Source organism: Mobula hypostoma, chromosome 7 (assembly GCF_963921235.1).
Source record: "Mobula hypostoma chromosome 7, sMobHyp1.1, whole genome shotgun sequence".
Classification (NCBI taxonomy): Eukaryota; Metazoa; Chordata; class Chondrichthyes; order Myliobatiformes; family Myliobatidae; genus Mobula; species Mobula hypostoma.
In genome coordinates this window covers 104,515,808-104,543,703 of record NC_086103.1, presented here as the reverse complement: position 1 = coordinate 104,543,703, position 27,896 = coordinate 104,515,808, and the positions used below count along the sequence as shown (strand labels likewise).

General features: G+C 41.1%; 1 protein-coding gene across 3 annotated transcripts in view; it reads right to left on the bottom strand.

Annotated features, from left to right (window-relative positions):
- sugt1 (SGT1 homolog, MIS12 kinetochore complex assembly cochaperone) overlaps window positions 1–27,626 on the bottom strand; it is a 190,013-nt gene extending 162,387 nt beyond the window's left edge. Inside the window, exons 1-6 of one of the 3 annotated variants that reach the window (XM_063053753.1) lie at window positions 27,538–27,626; window positions 27,386–27,434; window positions 16,051–16,141; window positions 9,623–9,692; window positions 6,415–6,485; window positions 2,340–2,390 (exon numbers count right to left, since the gene is read on the bottom strand). In XM_063053753.1, coding sequence (XP_062909823.1) covers window positions 2,340–2,390; window positions 6,415–6,485; window positions 9,623–9,692; window positions 16,051–16,141; window positions 27,386–27,434; window positions 27,538–27,551 — 346 coding nt within the window. In that variant the 5' untranslated portion in view covers window positions 27,552–27,626. Of the gene's footprint in view, window positions 1–2,339; window positions 2,394–6,414; window positions 6,486–9,622; window positions 9,693–16,050; window positions 16,142–24,501; window positions 24,580–27,385; window positions 27,435–27,537 lie in introns of those variants that run through there. The other 2 variants (XM_063053750.1, XM_063053752.1) reach the window with 2 other exon arrangements.
- Window positions 27,627–27,896: the final 270 nt, after the last annotated feature.

The following is a 27,896-nucleotide window of genomic DNA, read 5'->3' as shown; positions in this document are numbered from 1 at the left end:
CCGTATACTGAAAGAGCACACTCCTTCAGGACCTTGGGGTTCACACAATGCGGTCCCAATGCTTTGCTGTGTCCGAGTTTGCCCAGAGCCCTCCTCACCTGAGAAGGTAAGTCCATGATGACTGGGGACTTGGTAGAAGGTGGGAGCTGGCAGAGGTGAACATCAGTACGGCAGCAGTTAGTAGCAGAGCAGTGGATGGCAGGTGCAGAGCAAAGAGGGGACGTAGACAGTAGTAGCCTATGTTGCTCATCCAGTGTTGAACTGGAGGGGGGAGGGAGAGGACGGTAGGCTCTGAGTGGAGATTCCGGACTGGAGTGGAATCAATGAGGGATGCTCAACAATTGTGGCAGGGTTTGAATGCCATAACCTCCTAAAAAGCCCAATCTTGCGACACAGGGGACAGGACAGATTTGCTTCCAGATGACCTCAATGCCTTCTATGCTCGGTTTGACCACTAGCGCAGTGGGGAACTATACCACACCCCCTCATCTCCCAATGATCCTTAGTTCACAGTATCTGAAGATAACGTGTGGGCTGTCTTTGAGACAGTGAATCCAAGAAAAGCATCAGTCTGGATAGAATAGTACCTGGTCGAGTTCTGAAGACCCGTGCAGACCAACTGGCTGGTGTATTCACAGATATCTTCAACCTCCTGCTCCAGCAGCATGAAGTACTCAGCTGCATCAAGCAGGCTTCAATCATACTAATGCCCAAGAAGAGCAGGATAACCTGTCTAAATGACTAAGACACCTACTTATATGGCACTTACATCCACAGTGAAGTGTTTTGAGGGGCTTGTTTTGAAGCACATCAGCTCTTGTCTGAATGGTGACGTGGATCTGCTCCAATTTGCCCACCAAAGCAACAGGTCACAGCAGATGCTGTCTCAATGGCTCTTCACAGAACTGGAACATCTGGACAGCAAAGATGCATACACTTGGATGCTCGATAGCAAAGATGCGTACATCAGGATGCTCTTCATCGCTTGGCATTTAACACCATCATCCCCTCAAAATTAATCAGTAAACTCTTGAAGACCCCTGTCAGTTCACATTGGCAAAAACATCTCTTCCACAATCTCTATCAGCACAGGAGCACCACAAGGATGTGTACTTAGCCCCCTGCTCTACTCACTTTACACCCATGTCTGGGTGGTTAAATACAGCTCCGACATCATGTACAAGTTTGCTGATGACACCACTGTTGTGGGCTGTATCAAAAGTGGTAATGAATCAGTATACAGGAGGGAGATTGAAATCTTGGCGGAGTGGTGTAATAACCATCTCTCACTCAATGTCAATAAGACCAAGGAGCTGATTGCAGTCTTCAGGAGAGGGAAACCAGAGGTCCATGAGCCAGTAATCATGAGAGGGTCAGAGGTGGAGAGGGTCAGTAACTTTAAATTCCTGGGTCACTATCTCAGAGGACCTGTCCTGGATTCATCATATAAATATTATTGCGAAGAAAGCACAATAGCACCTCTACTTCCTCAGGAGTCTGCGGAAATTCGGCACATCATTGAAAATCTTGACCAACTTCTATAGATGTGTGGTGGAAAGGCTGTATTACGGCCTGGTATGGGAACACCAAGCCTTTGAGCGGAAAATTCTACAAAAGGCCCAGTACATCATGGGTAAAACCCTCCAACCACTGAGCACATCTATTGTAGAAAAGCAGCATCCATCAGAGTTCCTCACCAACCAGACCATGCTCTTTTCTTGCTGCTGCCATCAGGTAGAAGGTACAAGTGTCTCAGGACTCACACCACCAGGTTCAGAAACAGTTACTCTACCCCTCAACCATTAGGCTCTTGTACAAGAGCTTCAGTGGTTCACCAACTCTTTCTCAAGCTCAATAGAAGTCAACCTTGCTGGTTATGCCCAAATTGAAAAAAAAAATTAAAACAAAAATCTGCAGACCTTGGTAAAAGTCCACCTCTATCATAGAATATGCCTGAAAGATTTCCTCTTAGTCCACCGCGTCTTTGGCATCCATTTACACTAACCTGATTTTGTTCATGCCACATACCCAAAAACGCTCCCGATCCTACACTCATATACGAGCCAATCATCATGGAAGGAAACTGGAGTAGAGCAAAGCTCACATGATAACTTGAAGAATATGCAAACTCCACACAGAGGCCAGGCACCGAGGCAGCAGATCTATTAGCTGTGTTTCCAATTATCAAATACTGCATTGACATAACAGATATAGTAACACAACTGATTTAATGTATAAAAATTTAATTTGTACATTAGAAAGTGACAACAGAAGACTAACAATTTAAACATACTCAATATCCTCTTAATTAGTACACATTACAAGTAAAATAAACTTACAATCCAGGTTTTCTTTGCAGGTTTTGATCCAAGTGTTAAAGTTGGCATTTTCTGCTGTAATATACAAGTCAAAACCGTTAACTATCTGAAAATGCACTTTAATGTGACATACTTAACAACTTAACATAGGATTTTGATTCAAACCAAAACTTATACAAGAACAAGGAACTTTTAATTCCAACAGGCTTCTAAACTATTTAGTTCAGAAATCTTAATTTAGGCTGTAAGAGGAAAAACTGTACAACTTAAATCAAGAATGTGAACATTTGCAAGCACCACAATAATAATACACCATAACAGTATCACGATGCCAGACAGACGATGTCAATATAAACAAAGAAAATATCAAGCAAAGGTAAGTGAAAAGCATGGACAAGATCCAAGCAGTAAGCCACCGAGCCTGAAACACAAAAATCTAATAATTCAGCCAATATAGAAACTGGAAGACACAACTTTAATATGCAACTTAATTTTATATCAATATGAAAGTTAATTTTGATCCAAACTCTCACCACACAAGGGTATTTGCATTATTTTATTTAGATACAGATCGGAACATGCCCTTCTAGTCCAACGAGCTGACCACCCAGTAACTGAGCTCTTTAACCCTAGCCTAGTCACAGGACAATTAACCTAAAAAAAAAGGCAGGGCTTTGGAATGTGGGAGGAAACCAGACCACCCACAGGAAACCCACATGTTCACAGGGAGAATGTACAAATTCCTTACAGATGGTAGTGGGACTGATCAGGTAATCATGTAATGGTTATTTTGCTCTCTATCCACTCACCATTTTCTGTGCTTTCTTTGAAATTGCTTGCTTACACATTTATTTTAGCGTTTAAAAATATCAATTTTAAAGTATGCTGCAGTATTAATAAAAATGATATACAGTGGCAAGCAAAAGTTTGGCCACCCCCGGTAAAAATTTCTGTTACTGTGAATAGTTAAGTGAGTAGAAGATGAACTGATCTCCATAAGTCATAAAGTTAAAGATAAAACATTCTTTTCAACATTTTAAGCAAGATTACTGTATTATTTTTGTTTTGTACGATTTTAGAGTGGAAAAAAGGAAAGGAGCACCATGCAAAAGTTTGGGCACCCCAAGAGATTTGAGTTTTCATAACTTTTACCAAGGTCTCAGACCATAATTATTTTACAGCCATCGTTAGGAAAGGCCAGGTGATGCAAATTTCAAAGCTTTATAAATACCGACTCCTCAAACCTTGTCCCAACAATCAGTCAACACACATAAAAGTTGCTGGTGAACGCAGCAGGCCAGGCAGCATCTCTAGGAAGAGGTGCAGTCGACGTTTCAGGCCGAGACCCTTCGTCAGGACTAACTGAAGGAAGAGTGAGTAAGGGATTGAAAGTTGGAGGGGGAGGGGGAGATCCAAAATGATAGGAGAAGACAGGAGGGGGAGGGATGGAGCCAAGAGCTGGACAGGTGAGAGGCAAAAGGGATGAGAGATGGCATGAACATCGACTTCTCTAACTTCCGCTAATGCCCCACCTCCCCCTCATACCCCATCTGTTACTTATTTTTATACACACATTCTTTCTCTCACTCTCCTTTTTCTCCCTCTGTCCATCTGACTATACCCCTTGCCCATCCTCTGGGTCCCCCCCCCCAATCTTTCTTCCTGGACCTCCTGTCCCATGATCCTCTCGTATCCCTTTTGCCTATCACCTGTCCAGCTCTTGGCTCCATCCCTCCCCCTCCTGTCTTCTCCTATCATTTTGGATCTCCCCCCACCCTCCAACTTTCAAATCCCTTACTCACTCTTCCTTCAGTTAGTCCTGACGAAGGGTCTCGGCCTGAAACGTCGACTGCACCTCTTCCTAGAGATGCTGCCTGGCACCAGCAACTTTTATGTGTGTTGCTTGAATTTCCAGCATCTGCAGAATTCCTGTTGTTCCCAACAATCAGTAGCCATGGGCTCCTCTAAGCAGCTGCCCAGCACTGAAAATTAAAATAAATGATGCCCACAAAGCAGGAGAAGGCTATAAGAAGATAGCAAAGCGTTTTCAGATAGCTGTTTCCTCAGTTCGTAATGTAATTAAGAAATGGCAGTTAACAGGAACAGTGGAGGTCAAGCTGAGGTCTAGAAGACCAAGAAAACTTTCCAAGAGAACTGCACGTGGGATTGCTAAAAAGGCAAACCAACAACCCCCTCCCGTTTTACTGCAAAAGACCTTCAGGAAGATTTAGCAGACTCTGGAGTGCTGGTGCACTGTTCTACTGTGCAGCGACACCTGCACAAATATGACCTGCATGGAAGAGTCATCAGAATAAAACCTTCCCTGCGTCCTCACCACAAAATTCAGCATCAGAAGTTTGCAAAGGAACATCTAAACAAGCCTGATGCATTTTGGAAACAAGTCCTGTGGACTGATGAAGTTAAAATAGAAGTTTTTGGTCGCAATGAGCAAAGGTATGTTTGGAGAAAAAAGGGTGCAGAATTTCATGAAAAGAACACCTCTCCAACTGTTAAGCACGGGAGTCGATCGATCATGCTTTGGGCTTGTGCTGCGGCCAGTGGCACGGGGAACATTTCACTGGTAGAGGGAAGAATGAATTCAAATAAATACCAGCAAATTCTGGAAGCAAACATCACACAGTCTGTAAAAAAGATGAAGATGAAAACAGGATGGCTTCTACAACAGGATAATGATCCTAAACACAACTTAAAATCCACAATGGACTACCTCAAGAGGCGCAAGCTGAAGGTTTTGCCATGGCCCTCACAGTCCCCTGATCTAAACATCACTGAAAATCTGTGGATAGACCTCAAAAGAGCAGTGCATGCAAGACGGCCCAAGAATCTCACAGAACTAGAAGCCTTTTGCAAGGAAGAATGGGCGAAAATCCCTCTAACAAGAATTGAAAGACTTTTAGCTGGCTACAGAAAGCGTTTACAAGCTGTGGTACTTGCCAAAGGGGATGTTACTAAGTACTGACCATGCAGGGTGCCCAAACTTTTGCTTCAGGCCTTTTCTTTTGTTATTTTGAAACTATAAAAGATAGAAATAAAAAAGTAATCTTGCTTAAAATATTAAAGGAATGTGTCATCTTTAACTGTATGCCTTTTGGAAATCGGGTCATCTTTTACTTGCTTAGCTATTCACAGTAACAGAAATTTTGACCAGGGCACCCAAACTTTTGCATGCCACTGTACACTTGTCCAGAAATTCTGCTAATCTGACACCCAGGTCCTGAGCATGCCAAATTATGTTTTACTGGTATTTGCCAACACTCTTCCTGCCTACTGAAACTGCTCTCTGCTCAATGTTATTTCCCGGCTTAACTATACCTATACTTTCCCCATCAGCCTCCCATTTCCAACACCAAGTAATACTGTAATCATTCAAAACTGTCCATGCATTGATTCACAATGCCTTATTTTGTATTTCAACACATTGGGTAGGTTACATTCATTCCTGCTAAACATTAAATAAATGCAACAATTGTACAGAAAAATAAAGCTTTAAAGCTGTCAGCACATGAAGAAAAATATCTGGTCATACAAATAAAGCTATAGTAAGCATATTGCAATTATGTAGAAATTCACTAGGTACTGGGTGAAGTCATTCAAATAAATTGAGATTATTGCAGATAATAAAAATCACAGTAAGTTCTTCAATAGTACTTGCAACTGTCAAAGGCTCTAACCTCTCCAAAGCCTTTCATTTGATACACTGCTTATTTGACAGCAGGACTGGATATGAAAAGATTCAAGATTAAGAAGCCCAGGGTTTTGCTGCCTGTCTACCATTATGTTTCCCAGCAACTTGCATCTCTCACAAACATGCCCTAGCCACAAACTGCACAGTCTTCATTAACTCTTATCAAACCAGCACCTCAACAGATGGCCTATACTACCTGTCAAGAAAGTGACTATGCTTAAAATTTCCCATCCTTTTCCTCTCTCTCCGCAACCTGCCTCTTCCTGGCCTTAACTTCAACCTGACCTACAACCCTTCAAGAACTTGGCTCTTCCAATTTCTTATTACTAATGGCGCCAATTTAAAAATTGTTCACTTCTTCAGCTGCGTCTTTAGCATTCAAATACCTACCATCTAGTTTTTGTCCTCTTGTAAAAGATTCCATTGACAAGTGATACATCTTTAGGTGATACTCTGCAATTCTAAATAAAGATAAATATATTAAAAAGGCACCTTAAAGAAAAACTTATTTATCAACCAAACATCTTTTGATACTTGTTTAGACTGTCAATTATCAAAAAACTCTTGTATTATACCACAGAAGAAACACTGCCTGGTTAGAACTTTCCAAAGCTTTTATAAATGGAATCTCTGATTACAGTTGGACTTGATTATCCCTTTAGTATTCTGCTAATACTTAAGAAACTGCATAATCAGTCATCAAACAATTCTATAAATTTTTATTAACATGGACCCCTTTACAAGGTAGACTTCAACCCTTCAAAAGAAAGAACAGATTTTCTATGTTCTGAGATTGGTAGCTAGCTATACCTAGCCCACGCTACTTTTCTCAGAGTGCAGCACAGAATGTTGCAGCACAAACAGCCACTTGCACCTCTCAATGTACTTGGCAGACAGTGCCAGTGCAGACTGTCATCTTTCTTGGCGGGTGTCAAGGTTGTTCATGATGAAGATTATCATAACATTCAATCCTCCAAAAACACTCAGAAATTGCTAAAGTATTAAAGTAGTTTTGTAATTAAACCTTAATTACAGAGAACAGTGAATCATTTAAACTAATTAAAAAGTTCCACTGACCTCCTTCTTCAGTTAATTTCTATATATTTGAATAGAATCATTGTACTTGCTCCAGGCTTAAAGTGAGATAGGTGCAGCAGGCAGATTTTCTAGCCTGAGCTGGAAGCCTGATGAAGTTTGCCTTGTCTTGCAGGAGTCCATAAGTCATCCATTGATATTATCTCTTAGCAGCTAGTCACTTAGACCTTCAACAATGGCTTTTGTTGTTACCAGCAGTGGTTACTGGGACTACCATGGGGAAATACCATTCCAGAATTTTATGCCACACAAGGCCTTGTGTGATCAGGACAGATTCAGATAGAAGTCACAACAGGAGTCAAGACCACACTTAACACTTCAACTAGCAGCAAGCTTGGATGGCTTCCCTCAGATAACAAGTACAGACTTTCAAGGAATATTCATATTACGATGCTAGTCCAGATAATACAGTTGTATTTGGATTATTATTGCTTATTTGTTTCCTAGTCACATTATTCTTGTTTAGTTCATTAATGGAAAATTTAACCCAGATACTGGTCCCATAGAGCTGGTAATGAGTTTTCTTTTTGCTTGGAATATTATTGCTTAAATATTACATCACTTCAACTATTGAACAAGGAACTTCAAGCTTCTGCCTGTCGTCCTCTCAATTCAAGCCCTGACTCTGGCTTACTTTCCATCCTGCCAGCTTCCAAAGATCCATGTGACAAAAGAATTTCTGACTCTGAATGAAATTTGGCTAACAATCTGACATGGGAGCCCTATTTTCCCTCCCCCAATAGGCTGAGAGTGCATGAGCAGGATTTCCTGATAGCAACCAAAAAGCTTATTAGGTGTATATGGTCACATTACCATCAAAGTTATTATGAGAAAAACAGTTCAGCTATTGTATGCCACAGTGAAATCAAGAGGTAGCCAGCAGAGCAGTGTGGTGTGCTAGCAGGACAATATCATGGCCCTTCAGATATTGTCACCTCTTCTGCTTTGTTGGATATCTGTGAAAAGCATGACAAGACAGCTATGTCCTAATTATAGTACCTTCTTTTATTGTTTGAGGTATGACATTCTGATACATACCCTGGACAACAAATTTTTTCTGAAAGTGTTGCTTCCCCAGAATTTTTTTGTTGTTGTTTAAGATAGACCATTTGAGGCTGAACACTAATATAATTTCAGACTACTTGTACAATGTAGGAATTTGAAGAAACAAGAAATTAATTTTTATTGAATATAATGCGTTCAATTGCATAATGGTGCTGACACTTTACAATAGATCAAGTAAGCTAAATTGTTTTGTTGATGATTTTTGTTTGTACTCAAGTCTGAGGCTTCTTGCTTAAGTGTCCAACAATAATCAGCCAGCACTGATGGATTCCAGTTGCCCTGATATCATTTCTCCATTAATGCAATGCCCTGGTGAAACCCTTCATCATGCTCGTCACTGACAACACCAACATTTGCAAGGAAAAAGTCTAAATGGAAATGCAGAAAGTGGATCTTTACTGACATGTCTTTGTATGCTTGAAGCATGTTACCAAACAGCTGCACCTAATTTAATGCTCTGCAGTTGCCAAGAAATTCTTCAATGACATCCTGGAATGCCTTTCATGCGATTTTCTCCAGTTCCATTAGAATTTCTTCAAATTGGCTGTTATTGATGACATGTTTGATTTGCGGAACAACAAAAATGCCATCCTTAAACTGGGCATCAGTTATTCAGACTTGAATTATGAATTGAAATAACAAATACAGGCAATTTTTTTTAAGCGTTACACAACACATAATAGTCTTGTCACTGCAGCAAACATTGCAATAACTTGTTAGCTCATTCTTTTGCATCAGTTCCTAGACTCTTCCTTTCAATTTATACTGACATGATTCTGAAAGCAATTCCTCTCTCAAGCAAATCTTAATCACTTACAATCAATCTTTGATAAAAAAAAAATTGCTTATATTCACCTATCATGCACTCATTAAATTGACTGCCAGTACGGTGATGCCTGTGTTCACAAAAAGGATATGATCTTAAAAGAACATTTGGTTATGATTGAAATGCATTGATGACACTTCAGTACAGTGTACTCCTGCATATTGAGAGCAGTCGTCATTTGTAAATTGAAAAAATGTACTTCAAAAGATTGCATTATAACAATAATTTATAAATTACCACTTGGAAAGAGAGGATTATTGTATGGAAGGATCCACCATTAAAAGGCATTATATTTTAAATTAACACACAAAATGCTGGAGGAACTCAGCAGATCAGGCAGCATCTATGGAAATGAATAAACAGTCCAGTCCTGATGAAGGATCTCAGTCTACAACGTCGACTGTTCATTCATCTCCATTGATATTACCTGACCTGCTGAGTTCCTCCAGCATTTTGTGTGGTTTGCTTTGGATTTCTAGCATCTGCAGAATTTCTTGTGTTTGTATTTTAAATTACTACAAGTCATGTAAATGAATTATTTCATCCGAACATTATGTAATTGTAAAGCAAGAGTAATTAGTTAAGACAGCATACAAAATAAAACATACTCACCCTTTTCTAAGATATGCTAAAGCATAGTTTGGTTTCAGCTCGAGGGCTTTGCTGGCATCTTTTAAAACCTCTACAAAACAAAAAAGCCAATTTGACAGCAAGTTAATTTCTATTTTCATGCTCTTGAAAACGGTTCTGAGGCACATTTAATTTAGACACAGGGAAAAGGTGCGGCATTTCATTGCTCATTAAAAGAAAACCTAAGATCATCCAAAACAGCAAACAATCTGAAGAACTCTGTGGTTCGAGTAGCATCTGTGGAAGAAAAACAATTTTCGATGTTTTGTGTCAAAACTCTGCGTGTTGAGTGAAGGGGTGAGACTGGGAATACAGGAAATGCAAGTGAATGGCAAGATGGAAGCAGAGCCAGATGGGAGAGGGGGAGGGGAGCGTTGAGGAAAAGGGGTCCAAAAAAATTAGAGCACCAGAGGTGGGTCGGAAAGGCAGAACGTTACCTAAAATTGGAAAACTAAATATTCATGCCAGAGAGTTGCAGACCACCTCTCTCACAAAATGAGTTGTTGTTCCTCAATTTTGAGTTGGGCCCACCCTTGCTGTAGAGAAGGCCAAGGATGGACATGCCATTGTGGGATTGGGAAAGGGAATTGAAATGACATGCAACCGGATGGCCACTGCAGACCAAGCATACAAGCTGTGAAATTTTATTTTTTATTTAGAGATACAGCATAGATTTCAGCCCAATGAGCCCATGCCACCCAATTACACCTATGTGACCAATTAACCAGTACATCTTTGGAATGTAGAAGGAAATCCACGTGGTTTCGGAGAGAATGTACAAACTCATTACAGAGAGCAGCCGAAATTAAGTCAGGTTGCTGGCACAGTAATAGTATTACTCTAACCACTGCACTGCAGTGACACCCGAAATGTCTCACTGATATAGAGGAAAACACACCAGGAGCAGCAAATTGAGTTAATAAGTTTGGAGGTGGTGCATGTGATCCTTTGCTTCACCTCAAAGGACTTATTAGGTCACCAGATGGTAGTGAGGAAAGTGATGCAATCTCATGCATTACACCTCTTGTGACTGCAGGGGAAAGTACCAGAGGTCAGGGAGGGATAAGCAGACCAGGGAACAATGGAGAGAGCTGTTCGTGAGGACGGCAAAAAGGGGTAAGAAGAAAATGTGGTTGCTTATGAGATTACATTGCAACTACCAAAATGAGAAAGGGTGATATACCGGATGCAGAGGCTCAGAGGGTGTACGATGGGGACTCAGGTAACGGACTCCCATCAACCATAGAAGGGATGCCATGCTTCCTGAAAAAAAAAGGACATTTCAGATCTTCTGGACAAGAAAGTCACACCATTAGAGAAGATGCAGTGTGGACAAACTGGAAGAAACAAGGGACAAGGTAGGAAGAGGTATAATCTTAGGAGCTGTGGGAGTCGGTGGACAGTCCATCCTGTGATGGAGACAGCATAATATAGAAAACAGAAGAATGTCAGAAATGGTCCACAGGAATTTGAAAGCAGAATCAAAGTTAGTGGCATTAAAAGTTACCACTAAAATTAGTGAGTTCTGCACAGGTGCAGGAAATAGCATTAATGCAATGATCAATGTAATGGGGAATAGTACCTGAGAAGATTTGAAACAGGGACTGTTCCACAGAGCCAACAAGAAGGTATAGATGAAGCCCATACAGGTGCCCATGGCTACATTTTTGATTTGTCAGGATAGAGAGAAGAGTCAAAAGTTGTTCAGGGTAATATTGTTACACCACTCCTCAGTCCAATCACCTTGACCTCTATTCTCACCACTCCCCATTCCCCTCTTTATACAAACAACCTTGTTCTTCCACTCGCAGTTCTGATGCAGGATTTTGACCTGAAATATTGACAATTCTCGTCCCCCCCAATCAAAGATACTGCTTGACCTTTAAGTTTTTTCAGTAGATTTTTCGTTGCTCCTGCTTCCAGCATCTGCAGTCTCATGTGACATGTTTTGTTTTTGTAACAGCCTTTTAACATGTCCAATTTCAAAAATTTATCACAATAATCCTTAGCATAATCAACTAGTGTTTAGTATCAGATTAAAATTACATTCTTGCTAACATACTGAGACCAAATAAAGAATACACCTCCTCTTGAAAAATGAAGTACTGATGTCACCATCACCTTGATATAATATCAAGGCTATATTTCCTAGCTTTAATCAAATTTTACTGGATAGAATTCATAAGTCATTTATATTATTTCTTCAGAAAGAGCTGTCAAGACAGATCAGCTATTACAGGTGAAAAAAAAATCAGAAACATCAGCAATGAAGATGCCATGCAAATTCTGAGGCAAGTCTGGAACAAGCTAGGGTGAGTAGGACCAGCATTTGTTATTGTGGAAGGCAGTAGATCCAGCAGTCTTTAAAGCACTGCCTGAGAAAGTGGTAGAGACAGGTATTCTCACAGCATTTAAGTATCTGGATGAGCTCATGAACTGCTCAGGCTAAATATACAGCAGACAAAAGAAATGCAGTTAAATATAATCAGTATAGACAGGTACAGAGACATGACAGACTGCAGAACCCCTGTGCAGTACAATTCCATGACTCTAGAATGGATTCCATTTCCCAACCATATAACAGAAATTGTATGAGCAACACACAAAATGCTGAAATTCAGTAGGTCAGGAAGCTTCTGTGGAGAGAAATGAACAATCAACATTTTTGGCCAAGATCTTTCATCAGCACTGGAAAGGAAAAGGGCAGAAGCCAAAATTAAAAGGTAGGGGGAGGTAAGGATCAACAGTACCACCTCCCCTTCACCTTAAATTCATACCCTCTGATATTTGATATTTTGACCCTGGGGAAGAAAGTTAGACTGGATGCTGTCTACATCCCTCTCATTACCTTAAACTTCTATCGGGTCTCCCTCAACTTTCAGGAAAACAACCCAAGCTTAGGTTGTTCAATCTACAATTTCAACTGGTCCTCTTCATCTGTGACACAGGTTACTTCAAAGTAATCCAATAAATTAATCAAACATGATTTCCCTATCATGTGACATCAAACCTTTTGCAAGAAATGACTTAGAATCAGATGATGCAGAATTCTTGTGGGTAGAGTTAAGGAACTGCCATTGGTAAAAAGGAAAAGTCATATACAGTACAGGCCTCCAAATAGTAGCCAGGATGTAGGGTACAAACTGCAACAGGAGATTGAAAAGGCATGCAAGAATGTCGATATTCCAATGGTCCTGGGGTCTTCAATATGTGTGCAGACTGGGAAAAACAAGTTGACATTATCCCAAGAGAATGAATTTGTAGAATGCATAAAAGATGGCTTTTAGAACAGCCTGCGGTTGAGGTTACTGGGGAAAAGACAATTCTGGATTTGGAGTGCAATGAACCAGATTTGCTTGGGATGCAGTTATCATATGATAGAATTCACCCTGCAATTTGAGAGAGAGAGAGATTCTAACATTACATGTATCAGTATTGCTGCTGTGTAAAAGTAACAGAGGCACGAGAGGAGCTGGGCAAAGTTGATTGGAAAGGGACCGCAGGAAAGATGATGGTACAGCAGCAATGGCAAGAGTTTCTGGAAGTAATTTGGAAGATGCGGGACCATTTCACCTTAAAGCAGCACAGCAGCATTCTCAAGGGAAGACGACATAATCATGACCAACAAAGGAAGTCAAAGACAGCAAAAAAGCAGAAGAAAAGGCATACAATATTGCAAAAATTAGTGAGAAGCTACAGGACTAAGAATACTCAAAAACCAAAGGGCAACTAAAATAGCAAACGGGAGCATGGACGAAATATGAAGTTAAGCTAACCAATAACATAAAAGAATACCAATTTTGTTTTTAGATATATAGTATAAAGCGTAAAAGAAAGGCAGGAGTAGACAAAGTAGAAAGCAAAGACTTGGAATAAAGGGAACCTTTTCTAGTTGGCTGCCAGAGACTAGTGGTGCTCCCCAGCAGTCAGTGTTGAGTCCACTACTTTTTAGGTTAAATATTAATGATCTGGATGACAAAATTGATGGTTTTGTAGATGACAGAAAGACAGCTGAAGGGGCCAGTCGGAAAGACCTAGCATGAAGCAGGACTTGGGTAGGTTTGGAGAATAGGCAAAGAATCAGCAGATCAAATAGTGTAGGAAAGTGTACTTTGGCAGAAGGAATAAAAGCAAAAATTACTTGCTAAGTAAGCAGAGAATTCAGAAATCAGAGGTTCAGGCTTGTGAGTCCCTCATGCAGAATTCCCTAAAAAGTTAACTTGCAAAATGAGTTGGTAGTACGAAAGGCATATGCAATGTTAGCAATCATTTTTGAGAGGACGAGGATATAAAAGCAGTGAGTCTGTGGTGGCCAGTGCTATCATGTTTGCTGTTGTGTGCTGGGGCAGCAGGCTGAGAGTAGCAGACACCAACAGAATCAACAAACTCATTCGTAAGGCCAGTGATATTGTGGGGATGGAACTGGACTCTCTGACGGTGGTGTCTGAAAAGGGGATGCTGTCCAACTTGCATGCCATCTTGGACAATGTCTCCCATCTACTACATAATGTACTGGTTGGGCACAGGAGTACATTCAGCCAGAGACTCATTCCACCGAGATGCAACACTGAGCGTCATAGGAAGTCATTCCTGCCTGTGGCCATCGAACTTTACAACTCCTCCCTTGGAGGGTCGGACACCCTGAGCCAATAGGCTGGTCCTGGACTTATTTCCTGGTATTTACATATTACTATTTAATTATTTATGATTTATTACTATTTAATTATCTATGGTGCAACTGTAACGAAAACCAATTTCCCCTGGGATCAATAAAGTATAACTATGACTATGACTAATACTGAAGTTTTGTAAGGCATCAATCACTCACATCACATTTAGAGTATCGTGGGCAGTTTTCTGGCCCATATCCTAGGATGTACTGGGTTGGAGAGGTTCCAGGGGAGGTTTATAAGCATGATCCCAAGTACGAAAGGGTTATATGAGAAGCATTTGAAAGCTCCAGGACTGTACTTACTGGAGCTTAGATAGACGAATCAGCGGGTTTGTGGGGGGTGGGGGGGGGGAGGAAGAGAATGTCATTCAAGTGTATCCAATATTCAAAGGCTTGGATATGGAATGTGTGCAGAGAGGATGTTTCCAGTAGAGTCTAAGGCCAGAGGGCACAAATTCAGAATAAAAGAACATCTCCTTACAACAGAGATGAGGAGGAATTTCTTCAGCTAGAGGGTGGTAACTCTAGAATTCACTGTTACAGATGGCTGTGGAGGCCAAGTAATTGGCTATACTTAAAAGCTAGTGCTGGTAGGTACTTAATTGATCAGGGTAATAAAAGTTACAGGGAAAAGGCAGGCGAATGTGATTGAGAGGGAATAAGCCATGATCAAATGACAGAAAAAAACTCAATGAGCCAAATCACCTAGTTCTGCATGACTTGTTGTCTTAAAAACATTGCCCCAATTACAGTTCCACCCCAGGTTACAAACGCCCAAATTACACACTGCCTGCATATAGAAATGAACATTAGGGAAGCTAACAGGATATATTTACTGGCTACTGCAAGGCTGTTAGCATTTCCTGCTGCCTGGGAATTCAGTTCATGGTTGTATTCCTGACTTGTGAACTGTTCAAGTTACAAACAACGCACAGGACTGAACCGTGCCATAAAGTGGGGAGGACCTGTACTTCAGGACTTTTTTTTTTCCAAGATTACCTGCTTTAACACCTTAACAAGTTACATTTTCCCCAAACAGATGCTGTCATTTGTTAAAATAATATTCTCTAAAATCATGATTGTCAGAGGTTTTCCCACAAATGACATTTATGCATTCACAGAGAACTAAAGGGGCCATTTATTTTATTTATTGAGATACAGTACAGAACAAGCCCTTCCAGCCATGCCACCCAGAGACCCCCGATTTAACCTTAATGTGATCATGGGACAATTTATAATGACTAATTAACCTACCAGCTGCTACTATTTTGGACTACAAGAGGAACCTGGAGCACCTGAAGGAAACTGATGGGGTCATGGGGAGAACATACAAACTCTTTACAGACAGCAGTAAGAATTGGACCCAGGTCACTGCTAGAGTAAATCATGTGCTAATCATTACATTACCATACCACCCTTTCTATCTGCATTAAAAGGAACGCAAAATACAAGTAGAATTAGTCAAGCTTGTACAAACTCTGGATTTCCAAACCTCAACTGGTAAAATGACGGAATGCCTATTCTTGTAAGGGCATATTAATGAAGTGAAATTCCTGAAGATACAATTTAATTTGATCACAAGCTAATTAAAGATCACATTCATTACATAACAATAGAATTCAAAGGGACCAGTCTGTTACTGACAGCCTAGAAGCAATTTATCTCTCCCCAGACTCAAAAGACCATACTGGTAAAGAAATCAGAGGGAGGATATAATCTTCATCATAATTAAATGTACCTTTGTAACTCTGAAGCAATATATTTGCATAAGCTCTTTGGCAATAATACTCTGCAACATCCAAATCCTGTTCCACTGCTGCATTCAACTCCTGGAAGAAAACAAATTGTCATCATGTTATGGAACTTTTTTTTAAATCACACATACATCAAAATGTGTCATTGTGCATCAAATTGAATCAGCAAGGATTGAGCTGAGCAGCCCAGAGGTGTCACCACACTTCCGGCGCCAATGTAGCATGCCCACAATTAACCCTAATATGGGAGGAAACCGGAACTCCTATAGGAAACCCACATGGTCAAAGAGAGAACATACAAACTCCCTATGGGCAGAGGCATGAATCAAACTCCGATCTTGTACAGTTGGCACTGTAAAGTTTTCCGCTAACCACTGCACTACCATGCCATCCTATCAATAAACAGCACAACTTTGCCACTCCACTGTTAACAAAATCCCATAGACCGATTTGAAAATAAATCAATTCAATAAATCGAACACAAAACTAAATTTCAGATAACATAACTAGTCATATTTTTCTGACAGACTTTTCTCTTCCTTTTTACTAAGAAACCCTAAACTATACAGTTCCATCAGAGTAGCAACAATAGTTGAAGAGATAGCAAACCAGAAAGAACTGCATTAAATGCATCTTCCTATAGATGCTGCTTGGCCTGCTGCGTTCACCAGCAACTTTGATGTGTGTTGCATTAAATGCATCCAGGTTTCAAAGAAATAAGCCATGCACAAAAGTTCTATTCAGCATATCAAATTTTTGAATCATATATTGCGAACTTTCTAAGGGCAATTTTCATTCCCAAATGGCTGTAATGTGGTGGTGCAGGATGGGGAATCATCAAAACAGCAGCACCTGACCCAGAGCATACCACACAAGGATAGGGAGATATGTTACGAGGACTCACTCAGTGCCTCAAATTACTCATGTCAATCTCTGTCTTGAATGAATTCAGCAAATGTGACACGACAACCCTCTTTTGGGTGCAGAATTGCAAGGATTCATTTCTCTCTGAGCAAAGAAATGCTTTACAACTTTTGCTTTGAATGCCAGTTTATTATTTTGAACACAGAACAGTATAGCACAGGAACAGGACCTTTGGCTCAAGATGTTGTGCCAAACCAATTAAACTAGTAATTAAATGTTTAACTAAACCAATCCCTCTTGCCTACAATTTTTTAAAAATTATTAGAGAAATAATATAGAATAGGCCCTTCCTGCCCTTCAAGCCGTGCCACCAGCAACCCATCAATTTAACCCTAATCTAATCACAGGACAATTTACTAATTAAACTACTAAACAGTATATCTTTGGACTGGGAGAAAATCAGGGCACCTGGAGGAAACCCGCAAGGTCATCTGTACTATAAAGCATTGTGCTAGCCACTATGACACCATGCCGCCCATGTTACTACGTTCTCTGGACATTCGTGTGTCTAAGAGCCTCTTAAAGCTCTCTATCATATTTACCTCCACCACCACTACTGGCAGATCATTCTGGACACCCGGCATTGTTTAAAAAGAACTTACCCTGAAGAGGGCTGAGCCTAGTGATTATGGCACTAAACAGCGACTCCTTTACTTGCATCTTCAGAAACAGCTTTATTTCTATCTTTTTTTTCCCTTTCAAGGTTCCTTTGAAGACTCTGACCTGGAGTTACACCCCGACTGATGGGACCCACTCTCAGGGTCTCGTGACCAGCTGCTTTTTGATATCCCAATGACTCGGCCTAGAAGACTAGGGTGCCAGATTTTCATGGCTCTGGAGGCGGGCTGCTTCAAGGCTGGTGCTGACAACTGATGCGTCGTGGGAGAACAAGGAAGATTGGAAGCAGTAGGCTTGCTGCTGGCTGTGAGCCCAGAAGCACAGAGCTCGGAGAAAGCAACACAACAGACTTTTAACACCATAAATCAGCAAGTGCTTTGTTATGTCTCCCCTCTCGCTGTGAAACGGGGACACCTCTTTTTCCCTTATTAGGGAGAAAGAGCCTGTGGCATGTCGAATAACCAGTGAACAAGCAGGCTTTGGGGTACTGTAAGTCTGTCTTTATTGATGCTTTGCTGCATGCTTGAGTGCTTGGTGGGGGACCGGCAATGATTTTTTCCTGGTGGGGACGGAGGTCATTGCCTTGCTGCTGTTTCTGCATGGGAGGGGGGAGCTGGGGGGGCTTTGGGGTTCTAACATTTAACTGTCAATCATTCTTTGGGGCATTCCTCTGCTTTCATGGATGTTTGCGAAGAAAAAGAATTTTAGGATGTATATTGTATACATTTCTCTGACATTTAATGTACCTATTGAACTTGCCCCTCTCACCTTAAATGCATGACCTGGCCCTGGGAAAAAGATACTGCTCATCTACTCTAACTATGCCCGTGATAATCTTATAAACCTCTATTAAGTCTCCCCTCAGCCTCCAACATTAAGAAAGCAACCAGTTTGTCCAACCTCTCCTTATAGCACATCTTCTAATGCAGGTAGCATCTGGTAACTGTCTTCTGCATCCTCTCCAAAGCCTCCACATCCTTTCTATATTGGGCAAATAGAACTGAATACAATCTCCAGATGTGGCCTAACCAGAATTTTACAAAGCTGTAGCATAACTTTGATTCTTGAACTCAGTGCCAACTGATAAAGGCAAGCAGGCAATATGCCTTCTTTACCACACTATCAACCATGAAGCCATGCACTTAGACTCCAAGAATCCTCAGTGCATCACCATTGTTAAGGATCTTGCTACTATCATTTATATTTGATCTCCCAAAGGGCAACGCCTATCACTTGGCTGGATAAACTCTATCTGCCATTCTCTGCCCAACTCCACAGATGGGGTTTTCCCTTGGATGTTGGCATTCCAAACAAGGGAAAACACAATCTGCACATCTTTAAGATTTTATATGATCAAGGATCAAAATGTGTTCACCACATACATTTACATTTATTAGGAATTTGCTGTGGTGTATTGGCACTACATTGTACAAAAAGCAACATTCAACAATTAAGAGCACAGAATTATATAAAAAACAAAGCTACAAAGCATTGATACAAATTAAAATGTGCACGACTACATAAATACCAGTCTGTATTTACAATGTAAATAACATTTTCAAAAGTGGTTTGAAGTGTATGCAATGCAGTGCAGCAACTGAGATAACAATAGAGGGGCTGGGATGGCTAACCAGAATGATCGACCAGAGTAACTGCCTGGGGGAAGGAACTTTTAAAATGGTGTGATGTTTTTGTTTTAATAGTCCTATAGCACTTTCCAGAAGGGAATGTTTGGAAAAGGCAGGTTGTTGAGTGGGTAGAGCCCACAATGACTTTTCCTGCCGCTTCTTTGCTCTGGACAGATACAAGGCCTGCAGTGATGATAGACTGCAGCAAATGCTCTTTTCAGCTGACATGACAGTTCGCTGTAGTTTTCATATATTGAGAGGATGCTGTACCAAACCAGACAGTAATGGCTGATGCAAGGATGCTCTAGATGATGGCAGTGTAGAATTGCACCAGCATGCTCTGGTAAAGATGGATTTCTACCAAATGCGGCAAGAAGTGTATCTTCTGCCAACCTTTTAGATAATAAAGGAGATACAGTTCTCCCACCTGACATCCTGAAAAATAATGCTGCCCAGGAACTTGAATATTGAAACAGTGCTAACTGTAGAGTTGTTCATGATGAGAGTGGGTGAAGAAGAGACTTTTCTCCTGAAGTCAACATGTATCTCCACAGTTTTGAGGGCATTTGCCTCCAAGTTGTTTGATCCTAGCTTGTTTACTTCCTGGTGATATTTAGATTGGTAGCCTCTGGTGATCACTCCAATAACAGTGCTGTTGTCCATTAACTTTATCAGTGTAACAGATGGATCATTGGAGGCACATTGTGTTTTCTCCCCTCTCCTATTTTCTTGGTGTAGAGAGAAAATAGGAGAGGGGAGAAAACACAACCCTGTGGCACACGAGTGCTGAGTGAACGGAATGTGGATATGTCCTTACTATCTCCATATCCTATATACTTAACAGAGATAATTTTTCATTTCTCAAAACTCTAGAATTTTGACCAAATATGCCCCTCACATAACAAACTCAAGAATCAATCTGGTGAACTTCCTAACAAGTATATTCTTCCTTAATTGGAACATCAGACCAATGTACTGCATTCTGATGTGGTTTCACCAGGGCCCGACATAATCAGATTACGACAACTCGTACAACTACGTACTTCACCTCAAGGAGAGGTTGAAATTCCACTTCCAGTTCCTCACTCCATTCCACATTTAATCTTTATCAGTATTATTACAGGTGTCCCCCGCTTTTCGAATGTTCGCTTTACGAAACCTCACTGTTACGAAAGACCTACATTAGTTCCCTGTTTTCACTTTCAGAAGGTGTTTTCACTGTTACAAATAAAAAGCAGTGCGCGATAAAATATCAGTGCGCGCCCCGAGCAGCTGAACATTCGGAACTGCATTCTCGCCGGCACTGCTTAAACACGTGCCTGTGAGCAGTCGTTTGCAAGATGAGCTCTATGGTATCGGAAAAGCCTAAAAGAGCTCGTAAGGGTGTTACACTTAGCATAAAACGAGACATAATTAAGCGTTTTGATCGTGCTGAACGAATTAAGGACAAAGTGAGTTTGGCTTGTGGAAGCTGACGAAGATGATGTTGAAGAGGTTTTGGCATCCCAAGACCAAGAACTGATTGATGAAGAGCTGATGCAATTGGAAGAAGAAAGGATAACAACTGAAACTGAATGCAGTAGCAAACTGAACGTGAAGCAACTGCGTGAGATTTTCGCTGCAATGATAAAGTACGACTTTAATTTTGAAAGGGTACGTAGGTTTGGGGGATATTTGCAAGACGGTTTGAGTTCTTACAAAGAACTGTATGATAGAAAAATGCGCGAGGCTCAGCAGTCAAGCAAGCCTTCCACATCAGCCGCAGCAGACGACGAACCTCGACCTTCGAAATCGAGGCAGGCAGTCATAGGAGAGATGAGTCAAGATCAGCTGCCTACTCTAATGGAAACACACGACGAGATGACACGCCAGTGTCCCACCACCCCAACACCCAGGCCGCGGAGAGATACCGATTCGCTGAGAATGCAGCAGTAGCCGGGAGACCCACAGCACATCTTTAAGAAAAAAGCTGAAATAAACATGCTCATTAATTAGGTGCCACCCGACACGTAATTGTTGGCCCAGATCAGAGATGACGCAATCGGAAATCGGCACTGATCTGGGCCAACAATTACGTGCCAGGCGGCACCTAATTAATTAGCATGTTTGTTTCGGCTTTTTTCTTAAAGATGTGCTGTGTGCCTCCCGGCTACCGCTGCACCCCTGCATGCTTCGCGGCAATGTATCGGTCGGTGGCCTGGAGGGTGGGGGCCACTGCACCACCCCAGCCTGCGACGACTCAGTCTAACACACCATCATCAGTGTGCTCGGCAATGAACCAATTCCGTCTGGTAAGTGATACTCCACTGTACGTACATTATTTCTACTTTATATAGGCTGTGTATTTTTACCTGTTATTTGGTATGATTTGGCAGCTTCATAGTTTAAAGGTTACTGGAGAGCACTTGCACCGTGTTTTTGCCAACAGCGCTTGCGTGAGATTTTCTGCTGACGGCGCTTACGTGAGATTTTCGCTACAGAGAACAGTTCAGTAATGATTGTGGAAAAGTATTTCTACTTTATATAGGCTGTGTATTTATCATATCATTCCTGCTTTTACTATGTGTTACTGATATTTTAGGTTTTGTGTGTTATTTGGCAAGATTTGGTAGATTATTTTTGGGTCTGCGAATGCTCACAAAATTTTCCCATACAAATAAATGGTAATTGCTTCTTCGCTTTACAACATTTCAGCTTACGAACCATTTCATAGGAACGCTCTACCTTCGGATGGCAGGGGAAACCTGTATTCTCAATTCCTTATCACAATGAACTAGGCTCCTTATGTACATTTATTAGTTCCCCACTGCTGCATTCTGTATTGTATTTCCAAATGGCCATCACCTAAAGTGTAGTTTCTGCTATGTATACGCAGAGCAAGAATGCCAGAGTAGGATTAAATGTTTTTACTGAGCCCTGTTAGCCATGGTACACACTGGACTACATAGTGTGGAGGCCACAAATCGGGCCTACCAAGACAAAAAACATGCACACTTGAAAGCCTACGCAAAAAGAGGGGCCTTCCCTACATAGGACTACCAATCGATCCACTGCACGATCAATCAGCTGCATGCGCATTTGCCACATTCTCAAAATCAATAGAAAATAGGAAGTTTCTTCTGAACTTTCTATAAGATCTTCTGGCAAACCATACGACAGTCTTTATTCATTTAATCAGTCACAAAGACCTCACTGATGTCAGCCATCAGCCTTCTCTTTAAAGGAAAGCTCTTCATTGCGAAATCTATGCATGGTCCCCAATGCAAGTCAATTCTCTATAAATAAGGAGGGCAGCAGCATGCCACAGCCGTGTCCTTACCAAAGGTACCTGCAGATGCTGCCAGAGAAAATAGGATGCATTTTCACACCACTCCTTTCCCAATAAATACAATTACTGTATTTTACTGAATTGATGAGATGAATCAAGATAATGCAGAAGAGCCTCTGCAATTCCATAGCAAAGAGAGAACAAAAATTTGTTAAGAGCTCTAAGTAATGGCAGTCTAAGTGCAACAGCCAATTACCACAACTAAAGCTGCTTATAGCTCAAACCTTTTAAGAGTTTCAGAGGAAGAGAGGACCATCTTAAAATACCAGAATCGTAATGGAGTGTAGACTTCTACGTGGATGCATAATGTAAATGCCATGCTTTGCTAAAAGGAGCATTTTTTAAGATAAAAAATCATCTCCACATATCCATCACACCTCATGAGATCCCTTTCATCAGCCAACCAAGAAAAATAACAGGAAGAACCTTTAGTTCTATATCAAAAACATTATCAAACTCAGATTGACAAGTACTGTTCAAGTGCAACCGGATCCTCTATTTCCAACAAGAGAAAATCTGCATATGCTGGAAATCCTAGCAACACACACACACAAAATGGTGGAGGAACTCATCAGGCCAGGCAGCATCTTTGGAAAACAGTACAACCAACGTTTCAGGCCAAGATCCTGCCGAAGGGTCTCAGCTCCAACATCGACTATACTCTTTTCCATAGATGCTGCCTGGCTTGCTGAGTTCCTCCAGCATTTTGAATGTGTTGCTTGGATCCTCTATTTCCTCACTTGTAGAACCCAGTAAATTTGGATTAGCAACATCTCCTCCACAATCTCCACTGGCACAGGTGTACCACAAGGCTGTGTGCTTAGCCCCATGCCCTAATCGCTTTATACTTATAACTGTGTGACTAATTTCAGATCCAATGCCATTCTGAAGTTTGCTAATGACAACACTGTCACAGCCCGAATCAAAGATGGTGACAAATCAGCATCTATAAGGGAGAATGAAAATCTGGCTGAATGGTGCCACAACAATACTCAGTATCAGCAAGACCAAGGAGCTGATTATTGACTTCAGGAGAAGGAAACCAGGGTTCCAAGAGCCAGCCTTCAGAGGATAAGAGGCACAGAGGTTCAGAAACTTCAAATTCCTTGGTGTTATCATTTCAGAGGACCTGCTGTGGGCCCAGCAGTTAAGTGCAATTATGAAGAAAGCACTGCAACGTATCTGCTTCCCTAGAAGTTTGTGAAGATTCAGTATGACATCTACATCCTTGACAAACCTATATAGATTTGTGGTGGAGAGTACACTGACTGGCTGCATCACCCCCTGGCATGGAAACACCACTGTCCTTGAACGGAAAATCCTACAAGAAGTAATGGATATGTTCCAGTCCGTCAGGGGTAAAGCTTCCCCAACATTGAGCACATCTACACAAAACATTGTCACAAAAAAGCAGTACCCATCATCAGGGACCTCCACTACCAAGGACACTGCTGCCATCAGGAAGAATGTACAGGAATCTTGGGACTCTCACCACCAGGTTCAGGAACATTTATTACCCCTCAACCATCAGGCTCTTGAACCAAAGGCAATAAATTCATTCAACTTCATTTGCCCCATCACTGAAATATCCCTACAACCTATGGACTCACTTTCAAGGACTCTATCTCATGTTCTCAATACTTATTGCTAATTTATTTACTATGATTTCTTTTTGCATTTGCATACTTGTTGAATGTCCAGTTGGTGCAGTCTTTCATTGATTCTTTTATGGTTATTATTCTACGATGGATTGAGTATGCCTGCAAGAAATGAACCTCAGGATTACATATGGTGACATAAATACTTTGATAATTAATTTACTTGAACTTTGAGGTACAATAACATTCTGTGTCTTCACTTTGATACACAAAACCACCACAACCATTTACATATGAATTAGGAGTAGAAGACTACTCAGTCTCTCAAGCTTGCTTTACCTTCAATAAGGTTATGATTGATTTGACCACAGCATCAACTCCCAACTTCCCCGATACCTTCATCAGTTTTCACTTGTCTTAAAAAAAAATCTGTGCTTGAAGACAAGTTCCAAAGCTGTTCCAACTATTGGAAAAAGTATCTTAAATGAGTGTGTCTTTATTTTAGAACAGTGGACCTTCACATAAACTATGCCAACTTAAAAAAAGTATAGGATCCCAACTATGTATCTATCTTCATTTAGTATTTAATTGTCAATAAAAACAATTTTTAAGATGCAAGCGGTGATTTTCATGTCTGAGATTTTTAAACTTGTTCAACTGATTTGCAAATTTTCACTTAAAACTATCCCTCAACACACTTTCAGAAATCAAGGAATACCCATAGTTTCCATTAAACTAGATTAGTGCCCAATTAGTATGCAAGTAAACCCTTGCACAACTGTTCTTTCAGAATTAATTAATGAGTCACAATTTGATTGATACCACCACTTGTGATTCTATACATGGAATCCATTGCTCAAATTTCAAAAAAGAACTTACTAAAGTCTTACTAACTTGATTTGAGTTTTTTGACGAGGATGATTGATGAAGGTAGAGCTGTGGATGTTGTCTACATGGATTTTAGTAAGGCGTTTGACAAGGTCCCTCATGAGAGGCTCATCCAGAAGATGCATGGGATCAATGGTGAATTGGTCTTTTGGATTCAGAAACAGGCTTGCCCATGGAAGACAGAGGGTAGTCGTCGAAGCGTAGATGACTGGCAAAGAATACAGCAGGATATAGATCAGTTGCATATATGGGCAGAAAAATGACATACGAGTTTAACCGAGCCAAATGTGAAGTGCTGCATCGTGATAGGTCACATGTAATAAGACAATCCTCAACACTGTTGATGAGCAGAGGGATCTTCAAGTCCATGTTTATAGCTCCCTGAAAGAGGCTACATGGATCGATGGGTGGTTACGAAGGCCAATGCCACGCTTGCCTCTATGATTCAAAGCATTGATTTCAAACGTCAAGAAGTTACAGCTTTATGAAACTCTAGTTAAGCCATATATGGAATATTGCATACAGCTCTGGTCACCCCATCAAAGGAAGGATGTTGAGGCTTTGAAGAGGGTGCAGAAGAGGTTTACCAGCATGGTGCCTGGATTACAGGGCATGTGCTACCTAATCAACAAACTCTGGAGTGGTAGAGGCTAATGAGAGATCTGATTGAGATTTAAGATTATGAGATGTATAGATAGAATGGATGGACAGTATTGAGATTTTTCTAAGGGTTTATAAGTCTAATAATACCAGAGGGCATGCATTTAAGATGAGAAAGAGGGTAATTTCAAAGGAGATGTCAGGGGCAAATTTTTTTACAACAGCGGTGGATGCCTGGAATGCACAGCCTGAGGTGATGGTAGAGGTGGATACATTCGGGATTTTTAAGAGCCATTCAAATAGGCACATGAATGAAAAAAATTTAAGGATATGAACATTGTGTAGGCAGAAGGGATGAGCTTAGCTGGCCATTTGATTCCTAATTTATTACGTTCAGCACAACACCATGGGCCAAAGGCCAGTTCCTGTAATGCACTGTTCTATGTTATAAATCAACTTGTCCAACCATGGAGCCAAACTACAACCTACAAATAACTACTCACTGTCAGATTGAGTTTTTTTCCTTCAGAAATCATTCTTTCCCTCAGCATTCAGCCCACCTAATCATATGAAGAGGCCACTTCAAAACTGATATACAATTACAATGCTAAACCGAAAGGACACAAAACGGTTGGAAGATTATTTACTTCCTGCCAAAATACGTGAAAAACAGCCAATATTCGCCACTCCCCCTACTCGCTGAAGCATACTCCTGATCAACAGGTCCTGAAGAATCCAGGGATTTCCAATGCAATTCTAAGTCCTGACCTCTGAAATGCTTTAACTGTTAAAATAACCATCCACTGTAGCTGTTAATTAAATTAATGAAAAGATATTCTTTCAAAATATGCACGTCAACTATTTTTCCGTCGTTCAGCCGTTTTTCTGTTGAAATGAACAAAGGGTAACCAGGTAATTTCCAACATACAAGTCAAAAACTAAACACAAATAACATTTAACGCTGGAATTAACTAAAAATCCAACATTGGGGAGCTGTCAATATTGAGGCACAAGACCCTTTGCAAGTTTTTTTTTCTATAGCTGGTTAGACAGGCTCCAATTTTCCATCTGACCGCTCCTCAAACCCTTTCTTTGCAGAAGTGTGTGTCACTGTTTCACGATGGATCAAACTCAGCTGCCAACATGTTTAAGGACAGGCTCCAAAGACTAAATGAATTTTTTAAAAGCCATTACACAAGAACTCAAGATGCAAAACAAGATCATTTGACTACCATTCTAAACACTATCAATAAAATGTACTGAAGGAACTCACCAGCTCTCCAATTAACTGCAAACTCCAAAAGCAAGCATATGTTACCTGTATGATTTTCTAGCAAACCCTACTCAACCTTGACAGGAATAAAATGTCATTACCAAGTCCAAATCCTATAACTGCCAATTGAGTTCATCACAGCCCCCACTGCATACATGCTGGTCCTTAACAACAAATACTAAACTGTAAGAACGAATCGAAAGAAAGGGGGTGGTCTTCCAAGGATCCAATATTGGTCTATTATCCCTCGTGTATGAAAGTCAATACGATTTGCTTCGATCAATTGCATAGCATTCAGTAACTGGACTACCCCTCCCACGGAATCTGCGCTGGCCGTTTATCCTCGACAAACCCAGGGCCCCAGAAAGTCGAGCGAGTCAGCAACTGCCAACACAGCCAACAAATACACCGCACTGGAATTTGGAGGCCCTCACGGGAACACGCAAGACGGTGGCTCCTCACCTCCAAAGCTTTCTCCGGACACTCTGCTATGAATTCATCTGTGAAAACTCTGTCAAAACAAGAAGACCAACAAAAGGTAGAGCATTTCACGTTAATGTTACTAGGTCCGCGCTACACGCCGCTACGTCTGAGGGCCAAATGAAGGCACTCACCGCTCATCCGCCATTGCGCTGCCGCCGCCAATTTGGAAACTTCTGGAGCCAGAAGCCGAGTGACGTCAGCGCAGGGGGAGCCCCGCGCATGCGCGGAAGGACGCCGAGGCTGGGCCGAGCCGAGCCTCTCGCTGCGGTCGTCCGTGTGGCCGGAGGCGGTGGTGGGCTGAGCTACGGCTCGGGAGGACCATGAACCTCTTCTTCTTCGGTCATCTTCAGTGTGCATTTCTTACGGCAGATAAATTGGAATTGAAATTTGACGTGGGAGGATCGACGGGATTAAAATAAAGCGACACGCTGGTGGTGCTAGAAATCTGAACCTAAATCGTTTTCATCGAGATTAATTGTAAACGTTTCGT